Source organism: Odocoileus virginianus, chromosome 21 (assembly GCF_023699985.2).
Source record: "Odocoileus virginianus isolate 20LAN1187 ecotype Illinois chromosome 21, Ovbor_1.2, whole genome shotgun sequence".
Classification (NCBI taxonomy): Eukaryota; Metazoa; Chordata; class Mammalia; order Artiodactyla; family Cervidae; genus Odocoileus; species Odocoileus virginianus.
Window position 1 is genome coordinate 4,456,179 of NC_069694.1, and position 12,127 is coordinate 4,468,305.

The window sequence follows — 12,127 nt, forward strand, 5'->3', positions numbered from 1 at the left end:
AAATATTTATATCTTTTCACAAAACCAAGATGTAAAATATTTTGATTATCTTGTCACAGATATTGTGAAGGTGATTTATTAAAATCATTCATGAAAGAATCCATCAGAGCACAGACATGTGTACAAGTAGGTATTAGGCGATAATTATAGTAAAATTTACTTTTGTCTACTTGGCTAATATTTTCTACTATGTGTTCAAACTATGTAATATTTTGTGTCCAGCTCAAGAAAGTGACAATAGTAGAAAACAGCTGTTTAAAAATATAAATTCAGAGAAGTCTTCTGGCAGCTTTTGTATCATCACCAAGAAATACATTCAATAACATTAATGATTTATCATTGATATCATCAGCCCAAAGACTATTTTTACAGCTTTAAAAATAATTTACTGCTTAAGCATAAGTAAGATATTCGTTTCTACTAACCAGAGCTCCCTTCTCCCCTGCAGCTGAGGCTCACATATTAAATGTACGCATCTGGAGAGCTGAATGAACTGATCCTAGACAACAGGGTGGCATTGTGATAGACACCATTGGATATATTTTATATTTTCTTTAGAAAATCAAACACAGTTAGGGAATCAGACTTTGAATAACCTCTAACTTTATCAGGTCCTCCACTAACTCCAATTAAAAACCAGGGTCTAGCACGGGGCTTGGCACACAGTAGCTGTTGAATAAATATTTATTTAACACATCAGTGAAAGTAGTCATGACAAAAATTCCAAACAAAGGCAATTATAATAGACAAAGTTTATTGATTAATCCAGAAACATAGCCATTAAAAAAAAAAAGTATAAACCAAGTCATTGCTTTCAGTCAATGAAAGCCGGTGCTCCGCGGGTGTGGACTCTAACCCAGGCAGCTCTGACAGCGCTGAAGACCGTTCTCGTTGCAAGCCGTGCACTTCAGGGCCTTGAAGGAGTCTGTGAAGCAGTTTCGGAACACCGACATCTTGCTTCCATGGCAGACACAGCACGGGACGAAGCCAAAGCCTCCGCAGGAGGGGCACTCGTGCGGATGCTGCACTCTCTGGACGGGCGGCGGGAGGACAAGAAGGACAGGATTTGTGTTAGCATGACAACGCCATCGGCCCCCCATCTTTCTGCACTGTGGGCAGTTATAGAACAATGTCAGCGTACGACGGTGGAGCACCTGCTGTCATCTACCCCTCTAACACACAAGAGACGCCGGGAGTGCCCTCGAACATTCCCTTCATGGCCTCATTGATGGCATCAGCACCACAAGCCTGGTGCAAAAAGGCTGGCACATGTGAAGTTAAAGGGCACATCATTTGAAAACTTCCAGAAATCCATCGTATGAAAACACATATTGACAAATCTAAGAAATTCAGAAGATGGTAATTTGCCTTAAAGGAAAATACTGTAACTTTCCTTTTAGTATCACTTCCTAGTTTTGTATCTTTACAGAAGAGCAGCACTAATAGAAAGCCTGGAAAATTAGAAACAATAAAAGCTGGATTGGAGGAGCCTCTGTCAACTGAAGATTCATCATCATGTTGAACATACACATAATGCTTTGTTTTTTAAAAAGCACTTCCAAATGCATCACTACATAGAATCTTCTTTCCGCTCATCCTTCACACATAAGAATACCTTCTTACGTAAAGCAGCAAATTCAAACAGCACTGTGCTGTGCTGAGTCACTCAACCGTGTGCGACTCTTTGCGACCCCATGGTCTGTAGCCCTCCAGGCTCCTCTGTCCATGGGGATTCTCCATCCAAGAATCCTGCAGTGGATTGCCATGCCCTCCTCTAATACCATTACCTTCTTTTTACATTTAAAGAAACAGACATAGAAATCTTGAGATTTATCTAAGTCCACAAAACTACCCACAACTATCAGCCTTTCTACCTCAAGTGAAAATAAAAGTACCGTTACAGCAAAATGAAATTAACTAGGAAGCGTGCTATTGTTGTTGTTGTTTAGTCAAGTCACGTCCAACTCTTTTGCTACCCCATGAACTGAGGCCCCCAGGTTCCTCTGTTCATGGGATTTCCCAGGCAAGAATACTGGAAAGGGTTGCCAGTTCCTTCAGCAGGGGAGCTTCCTGACCCAGGGATCCAACCCTAGGTCTCCTGCATTTGCAAGTGAATTCTTTACTATTGAGCCAGCATGTTAAGGATATTTTGAAAGTTTTCCATACACATTCCCATTCTCTTTTTTGAACATATAACCTCTGCTGGAGTCCACAAGTGGCAACCATCTGCTGGTGGAGCTTCGGAGCCATTAGAGTGAATACAAAGAGAATGGGAGTTAACACAAGCTTCCGACTTGCAAAATAAGAACTCTCAGCAATGTTTGAAAGCCGGCTTTTGTGACAAGAAGAACTGCCAAGATACACTTGGGAAATGTAGATACACACACATGCACACACAGGCAAACACAGCTTACATACTTAGTTACACATACAGATTTTCTCCGGAAATTCACAATTGTACAATTGTACTTAATAACGTCTCCAAAAAATCCAACGGAAAAGGAAACCAATTAACTAGGTTTAACCCACCATGTTCCCAGCCAGAAATTCTTTCCTAGAAAGCAACTACAGTTTTCTCATAATCAGTACCCTTTGGGATGTGCTTTGGGAAAGAAATATTAAGGATCTGATTGCTTTAAAAGTTATATATTTCCAGACCACTTTTCAGAGCTGCATATTCTGTATTCAGTAAGATTCGTTTACAGTTACCATTTGACTTTGTTATTAGATCAAGATAGCAAAATTCATATCATATCTTATTTTAGTAATGGAATTACTCTGATGGAAAGTAGTGATTTCTAGTCAGAAGGACACAAACAAGAAATGTTGTCCAGTCTGTAGAGATTCAAAGCTCTTCCAAAAAGTTAGATTGCATGTAGCAATTTAGTTTCTCTGTAGCTGGGTTTTTGTCATTTCATTGTGCAAGAGTTGACCAAAAAATGGTGCATCAGACTTATAATTTTGCATGATATAAAAGTTTCTTTAGAAAAAAACTTTGAATAAAAACAAAAGCAGTGAGGAAAGAGTGTAGTCTAAAAACAAAATATAAGAGAATTTGTAAGTAATGCTCTTCTTATCAAATTTTAGAAAGACTATGATAAGGTAGATAATACCTTGACATGTGTTAGAACCAGGTCAGAGATTATGTTAAAAATATTTGATGATTTACACAGAAATAACACCAACTAGTCAGAAAGAACTTACAAAACCCTGAGTCTAGGATGTCACCCATTAGTGCTGGATTGTAAATAGGTTTGGATTCCAAGTAGAGTTGGGATCATCAAATTTTGCAACTAAAAATATGTGATGCCCAGTTAGGCTGAATGTCAGATAGACCATAGATAAATTTTTGTGTAGATATGCCAAAGATTACATGGGACATACTTAAACTGAAAAAATTTTTCATAAGTTTAATTGAGGTTTAAATGTAAGCAGACATCCTATTTTTATCCGGCAACCCTTATAGTGTAGTTGCTTTTATGGAAGAGGAGAGCTGCTTGGAGTAGTAGCTATTTACTAAACAGTGTAAATCTTAACAACAAGTATAAACATTTCAATATTTTAAAATTCTTCAATAGCATAAGATTTTCCCATAAAATACATTTGTGCTGGCAAGCAAAGAACAACAAAGCTAGAATGAATGTGAGTGGTAGGGAGTTTCCTAGGCTCATTCACCATCTGTGTCACTTACTCCAAAAAGCAGGCTCTTAACACAGAGAAATAATAATAATAATAAACACACAACCAAATTAAAAATTACTGAAACCAAACAGAACCCTATAAGGCTTTCCTGGGGACAAACACCTTCCCACCTCACCCCCCGCCTCTCGTTTATAGAAAAGCTTTTGACTCCTAGCCGTCCCTGAGTTCCAAAGAGAAAATTTAATAAGAAAAGTGAAAAAAAAAATGCAGAAACAAATGAAAACAGTCAGGCAAGACAAAATAATAATAGTTCAACCATGAAATAAAGTCAACTCCTTTTGTTACTCCTCAAGGGCAGAAGATAATATCCTGAGCCATATCCCTGAATTGTTTTGCAGATACTAAGATTCCCACCCCCACCTGGCCACATCCAGAGTTCATTTCTCAGTCATTTCAGACTCTTTGTGACCCCATAGACTGGAGCCCACCAGGCTCCTCTGCCCTTAGAATCCTCCAGGCAAGAATAATGGAGTGGGTAGCCATTCCCTCCTCCAAGTGATCTTCCTGATCCAGGGATCAAATCCCGGTCTCGTGCATTGCACGTGGATTCTTCACCATCTAAGCCACCAGGGGAGCCTCAAGTGGAAGAGGTGAACTGCATGCTGATCACTAGCATGTAGACACCAGGGAGGTTGGAATCAGAAGGTTGAGGAGGTTAATTCACCCTGTCCCCTCCCCACCAACCAATCAGGTGGATGTCCATGAGCTGATCAAACATCCTATGACCCTGTCCCTCTCTTTATCTTTAAAAATCCTCCCTTGAAAGTCATTGAGGAATTCAAACGTGAGCTGTCCCTACCTCTTTCTTGGCCCCACACTGGATGCCTCACAATAAATGCTGAACTTTCCTTCACCACAACCTGGTAGGAGTCGATTGGGTTTACTGTTTAGGCCAGGGGACCCAGATTTGGTTCGGTAACATTATCTTATATCGTGGGCTTGGAACGTGACTTACAAAGATTACTCTCAAAGGGCCAAAATATCAAATGTTAAACACATGATGAGTCTGCTATTTAATAACTTCTCTGCATTTCAGAGGAACTTCCCTGGTGGCTCAGAGGTTAAAGCATCTGCCTGCAATGCGGGAGACCTGGGTTCAATCCCTGGGTCAGGAAGATCCCCTGGAGAAGGAAATGGCAACCCACTCCAGTACTCTTGCCTGGAAAATCCCATGGATGGAAAAGCCTGGTAGGCTACAGTCCATGGGGTCACAGAGTCGGACATGACTGAGCAACCTCACTTCACTGCAATTCAGAACACATAAATTTCCTAATGAAGTTGATATATAAACACTAAAAGCCACAGTGTCCATTTTGAAAGGAATCACTGATAGACCAAGGTAATCCTAAAACAACTTTGTCAGAATTATGCAACGCTTTGGTAAGATCTTTTACTTAAAGGGTTGTTGAGACAATTTAATGAGTAAATTCATGTAAAGTGAATGGAATACTGTCTGGCACATAGTAGCTACTCAGTAAGGCTAGCAGTTACTAGCCATTATTTTATTAATAAATCCTAATCTGAGGAGATTTTTATTAACTGCTGCCTCAAGCTAAGTTGCTTGTGGTCACATGACACAGTCATTTTCTACCACTAATATAGTCATTTTATTTAAATACCTCTTCTATAATTAGTCTTCTGGTCTAAAGCCTTGCCACAGAAAAGGAGAGTAAAATTTTGATTCACATGTGAATTCTGATGTCTTGGAGCACAGCATTGGAAAGATTCTGGGGCCATTTCCACTCTCAAGAAAAATCAGCCCTTTGGGGAGAAAAAAGGGTGGCTTACCCAGCATGTAGGATTGCATGGTCAGGCCATTCAGCATGGCCGTTCTCTTGCTCTCTACATCCGCCGCTCAATTAGTCCCGGCTTCACCTACACTCTACTTGCAAGACTGAGCTTCCTTCATTTTTAAAAAATTTGTTTATTTATGTATTTTATTTTTTATTTTTGGCTGCACTGGGTCTTCGTTGCTGCGTGCAGGCTTTCTCTAGTTGCAACAAGTGGGGGCTACTCACTGCCATGCGTGGGCTTCTCACTGCAGCAGCTTCCCTTCTTCCAAAGCGTGGGCTCCAGGCACGCTGGCCTCAGGGGTTGCTGCGCCTGGCCTGAGTAGGTGTGGCTCACGGCCTTAGTTGCCTCAGGGGACGTGGGAGCCTCCTGGACCAGGAGTTGAATCAGTGTCTCCTGCAGTGGCAGATGCATTCTTTTTTTTTTTTTTTTCAGATGCATTCTTAATTAACCACTGGGGCCACCAAGGAAGCCCCTGACCTTCCTTCTTAACTGCAGAGCCTGACTAGTAAATACCTACATACCTGGCCCTCACCCGAGTTAGTGACTGTTCCAATCTTTAGATGAGAATGGCTCCCCCTTGGATAGTTTAATGAAGGGAAGAACTCTGCCCCGGGAGGGTACACAGCCTAAGGGGCTAAAAGCGGACATCCTCCTCTGCCGGTTTCCCTAGTAACCCATGAGCCGATCTACAATGTTTCTCCCTGTGACTGGTAGTCTCCCTGTTCTTCCTGGGAGTGAAGAGTTCTGCTGCGGTGTCCAGCCTGCCATCTGCCTCCCAGCGGCAGGATGCTGCTCCAGGACCTTCTGCTTCAGACGTGGCGGTGTTCAGTCCCTTGGCCATATCTGACTCTTTGCCGCCCCATGGTCTGCAACACGCCAGGCTTCCCTGTCCTTCACCATCTCCCAGAGTTTGCTCAAACTTGTGTTCACTGAGTTGGTGATGTCATCCAACCATCTCGTCCTCTATCATCCCCTTCTCCTCCTGCCTTCAACCTTTCCCAGCATCAGGGTCTTTTTTCTCTGCATCAGGTGGCCAAAGTATTGGAGCTTCATCAGTCCTTCTAATGAATACTCAGGGTTGATTTCCTTTCGGATTGACTGCTTGATCTCCTTGCCGTCCAAGGGACTTTCAAGTCTTCTCCAACACCACAGCTCAAAACCATTAATTCTTCAGTGTTCAGCTTTCTTTCTTGTAAGAGAGATGTGTAAAATCTCCCATCGATTAAACTGCTGTTGTATCTGTCACTGACTCTGGGCTCTTTGTTTAGCAAATATAGTAACTGCAGGCCTGAAGGCTGCAGCCCAGCAAGAGTCTAGATCCAGCATCTGATGTAATAGAGACTCCCTCATTTTACAAATAATGAAACAAAGATTTTTAATGAGTAAAAAGTGAATGTTCAGATCACAGAGGAATTTGAAAACAGACTTCCACTTTCAGTGAAGAGGTTGGCTACAGACACTTTGATCTTCAAACAGTTAAGAAATCTAGACTAGCTCTTCAGTGTCCTGACACCAGCAAAGCCAGAAACCAGGCAGACTCGGTTGATGACAGCGCCCAGGAGGAGTGCTGAATCCACAGAACGCCCGTCCTCTTCACAGTGGTTTGGATGGAGGCATGTTCTGTAGGGGCATTAGTACCGCTCCTGCTCAGTCATATCCGACTCTTTAGAGGTGGAATTTAAGAAAAAAGGAGTAAGAAATCATCCTCCCTTTTTATCTCTATCTGTTCATCTATTCGTGGCGAGGGACTTAAAAAAAATAAAAAGCCAGTGGGCTCATTCCACAAATAAGTTCACATTGCTAGGCACTGTGTATGCCATGGGAGATACAGCAGTGAGCAAGGAATTTCCCTGTTCTTTTAATAAGTAGCGCTCAGCTACAAATGAGGATTTATTAGTGAAATATTGACTAATAATGACTAATCTTATTGAGTGGCTATTACATACCAGGCAATATTCTATTCACTTGACATGAATTCACGCTAAATCTTCTCAACAATCAAGTAGAAGGCAGATCTCATCATAGCGCTGTAGAGATTCTGCATTATTTGAGGATGGCCTTGGTTCCCTGGTGGCTCAGAAGGTAAAGCGTCTGCCTACAATGTGGGAGGCTGGGTTGGGAAGATCTCTTGGAGAAGGAAATGGTAACCCACTCCAGTACTCTTGCCTGGAAAATCACATGGACGGAGGAACCTGGTAGGTGATGGTCCATGGGGTCGCAAAGAGTTGGACAGGACTGAGCAGCTCCTCTTTCTTTCTTTCTTTCTTTCTTTCTTTCTTTCTTTCCTTCCTTCTCTCTTTCTTTCTTTCTTCCTTCTTTCTTTTGGCCTATTTGTGATTCCATGTAAAAATGATGATGTAGCTTTTAGTACTTATATACTAATTTTATTTTAGGAAATTTATGTGTGGTCTTTGAATATATCCACTCCATACCACAGTCATCTAAATTGAAGCCCCCAAGAATTCCCTAGCCTCTAACAAAGGACCAGAGGATAAGGGTGGAGTTCATGAATGATTGTGAAATGGGTTTCTTTTGTGGCACAAACTCAAATTTCATAAATACGAATAGCTTTTTGCTGTTCTCTAATGCAGAAACTGTATGCTAAGATCAAGAGTATTCAGTGTTTTCTTCAAGATCAAGGAATGAATGCACTTCTTATTTTTAAACTCAGATCATCTAATCTTATTTTAGGAGTACTGGGAACTCTCTTAAGTATTCTACCAAGGAAGAAGCAACTTATCTGACTCTCTGTAACCATAAACTCCCTCATCCAGGTTATATATGAAGCAGACTCACTCCACATAACAGATTGTCACAAAAGTGAACACTTAGCACATAGTCATTTCTGGATGATCCACCTTTGTCTATATATTTTGTTTTAAACTATATTCAACCAACAGACAAAGCAACAGACAAAGGATTAATCTTAAAAATATACAAGCAACTCCTGCAGCTCAATTCCAGAAAAATAAATGACCCAATCAAAAAATGGGCCAAAGAACTAAACAGACATTTCTCCAAGGAAGACATACAGATGGCAAAAAAACACATGAAAAGATGTTCAACATCACTCATTATCAGAGAAATGCAAATCAAAACCACAATGAGGTACCATTACACGCCAGTCAGGATGGCTGCTATCTAAAAGTCTACAAGCAATAAATGCTGGAGAGGGTGTGGAGAAAAGGGAACCCTCTTACACTGTTGGTGGGAATGCAAATTAGTACAGCCACTATGGAAAACAGTGTGGAGATTCCTTAAAAAGCTGGAAATAGATCTGCCATATGACCCAGCAATACCACTTCTAGGCATACACACTGAGGAAATCAGATCTGAAAGAGACATGTGCACCCCAATGTTCATCGCAGCACTGTTTATAATAGCCAGGACATGGAAGCAACCTAGATGCCCATCAGCAGACGAATGGATGAGGAAGCTGTGGTACATATACACCATGGAATATTACTCAGCCATTAAAAAGAATTCATTTGAATCAGTTCTAATGAGATGGGTGAAACTGGAGCCCATTATACAGAGCGAAGTAAACCAGAAAGATAAAGACCATTACAGTATACTAACACATATATATGGAATTTAGAAAGATGGTAACGATAACCCTATATGCAAAAAAGAAAAAGAGACTCAGATGTATAGAACAGACTTGTGGACTCTGTGGGAGAAGGCGAGGGTGGGATGTTTCAAGAGAACAGCATCGAAACGTGTATATCTAGGGTGAAACAGATCACCAGCCCAGGTTGGGTGCATAAGACAAGTGCTCGGGCCTGGTGCACTGGGAAGACCCAGAGGGATGGGGTGGAGAGGGAGGTGGGAGGGGGGACCGGGATGGGGAATACATGTAAATCCATGGCTAATTCATTTCAATGTATGACAAAAACCACTGCAATAAAAAAAAAGAAAAAAAAATAAACTATATTCAACCATTTAAAGTTGGCTTTAAGCTCAACATTCCGAAAACTAAGATCATGGCACCCGGTCCCATCACTTCATGGGAAATAGATGCAGAAACAGTGGAAACAGTGGCTGACTTTATTTATTTTTTTGGGCTCCCAAATCACTGCAGATGGTCATTGCAGCCATGAAATTAAAAGACGCTTACTCCTTGGAAAGAAAGTTATGACCAACCTAGACAGCATATTAAAAAGCAGAGACATTACTTTGTCAGCAAAGGTCCATCTGGTCAAAGCTATGGTTTTTCCAGTGGTCATGTATGGATGTGAGAGTTGGACTGTGAAGAAAGCTGAGCACCAAAAAATTGATGCTTTTGAACTGTGGTGTTGGAGAAGACTCTTGAGAGTCCCTTGGACTGCAAGGAAATCCAACCAGTCCATCATGAAGGAGATCAGTTCTGGGTGTTCATTGGAAGGACCGATGCTGAAGCTGAAACTCCAATACTCTGGCCACCTGATTCGAAGAGCTGACTCACTGGAAAAGACCCTGATGCTGGAAGGGATTGAGGGCAGGAGGAGAAGGGGACGACAGAGGATGAGATGGTTGGATATCATGACCGACTCAATGGACATGGGTTTGGGTGGACTCTGGGAGTTGGTGATGGACAGGGGGGCCTGGTGTGCTGCAATTCATGGGGTCACAAAGAGTCAGACACAACTGAGTAACTGAACTGAATTGAACTGAATAACCATTTAATTCAGCAAATGCTTGTTATGTGCCTAGGAGGCTATTCTCTGTCTGATCAAGCCGTTAATAAGCAGAATCGTTCAGAGTTATGAAATGCTGACACAGTGGATATTTTTGTTATATTCCTAAATGTACAAGCCAGATTTGTGAATCTGATTCTTGATCCAATGGGATATATGGCCACAACCTTATTTAAAAAGATGTTCCAATTTCGGAAAGAGGCAGCCAGAGCACATGGCCTGATTGCCTAGGTAAGTAGGTGGTACTCGGCTGCTGTAGTCTCTGAACATGCTGTGGCCAGCCACTCCACCGAGAGGGAACATCACCCAGAGTGTTGCCTCTCCAGGGAGGGTCAGGCCAGCCTCTGATAGCTCCAGCGCCTCGCACAGACAGCCTGTGCCATTTCCAGCATCCCTGGTGTGTAGTTGAGAATCTCACTTCTGTTCTTCCTGAACGACAAATCAAGCTTTACAAGGGAAAAAAAGTACTGAAAGTGAACACTATATTGGCAGCCTCATAGCAATGACATCAAAATGTTTGCTCGAATCTTTAGAAAAACAAGGCAGAAAAGCTCAGTAGAGCTTCTGCACCATCTGAGATTGTTAATTCAGTGTCTGCCATAACAAGGTGCTTGCTAATACATCTCAGGCTGCCCTGACTTCCTCTGTGTGGGTACCAGCAGGATCAGCTATCCATCTCAGTTATTGTTTGTGGGGGGGGGAATACTTAGACACTCTTTCCTTTTGATCTTTAGCTTGTTTATTAATGTAAGTAAATATACAAATAAATTTTACCCCCCAAATGGTATTTTTATTCATCCTTTTCACCCAAGCATTCTCTTACATAAAATAATTCATTTAATCTTCTTTCAGCTAGCTTTATTGAACCCAAGTCTCATACCAGCTACTGCCATATTTCACTTTCTTCTGCTACCCATGTTTGAAGCCACTGACAAGTCTTCATCAGCGAATCATGCCGGCTCAGGTTCCCAGGGCAAATTTCACTTGGGTGGGATGTATGCTAGAATTTTTAGGCCAGGAAACTTGAGATGATTTGCTGACACCATTTCTGAGGACCCAGCTGCAGCTGCTAAGCCACTTTCCTCTCCGTTACTGGGGTAACTGTTGGAAACTGGGGCCTGAATTACAAAGCCCAGGGGGGTCATGGTCTGCTATGCAGCACCCTAGGAACAGCAAATTAGAACTCGGCATGAGCTCTCTGGTTTCTCTCCAAACGTATTGCCTATTTGCCCATCTCCTGTACAATGCCATACTAGCGTAAGAGGCAAGTGTGAAAAATCCAGTGTGTTCCCTGGACCTAATACTCTGCCTAAATCCCAGTAAACTTCTCGCCTGGGTCTTAGGTCCTGTCACATGTGATCAGAGTTCCCAGACACCAACTTGCCAACTAATTTGAGAGTGAAGGCAGCACAGATTCATGGTCAAGGTCAAGGAGGCAGGTTTAGAATCTTGAGTCAAACACTGTTTACAAGGTCTGGAGCAACTAAGCTAATCATCTGGGCCTCCGTGGCCTTGTCTGAAAAACAAAGGTGGTCACAGAACCCACCGTGCAGTGTTATTTTGAGGTTTGATGACTTAATACATGTAATACCAGGAATAGGAACAGTGCTGGCCACTTAGAAAGAACTCCAATGTTTTCTAACTCAAGAATATTTAAGTCCTGTTTCATTGCCAAAAGCTAATCAGAAGAATTGGATGTGCTTGGATATGAATCTTGTCTTTTATCCACTTTTCCTGGTTCTTCCAACTGCTTCTCCAAGTCTAGTCTCTTTCCCTGAGTAAGTTTGCTTAAACCATAGCCCCTTCACAGGCAGTTTAGGGCTTTCTGGGTGGCTGAAAATTCTCTACCAGTTTTGTTATATGGGCAAAGCAGCCCAACAGAGTTATAGCCCTTACAACTCCTATGAATGGTAGAAGCCAGTACCATACCATTGTATTTCAACATTAAGAATAGA

General features: G+C 41.9%; 1 protein-coding gene across 1 annotated transcript in view; it reads right to left on the minus strand.

Moving 5' to 3' along the window:
* Positions 1 to 791: 791 nt before the first annotated feature.
* The window catches only part of GRXCR1 (glutaredoxin and cysteine rich domain containing 1), a 121,240-nt gene continuing 109,904 nt past the window's right edge, over positions 792 to 12,127 (minus strand). The window contains exon 4 of the mRNA XM_070452395.1: positions 792 to 1,031. Coding sequence (XP_070308496.1) covers positions 852 to 1,031 — 180 coding nt within the window. The 3' untranslated portion in view covers positions 792 to 851. The remainder of the gene's footprint in view (positions 1,032 to 12,127) is intronic.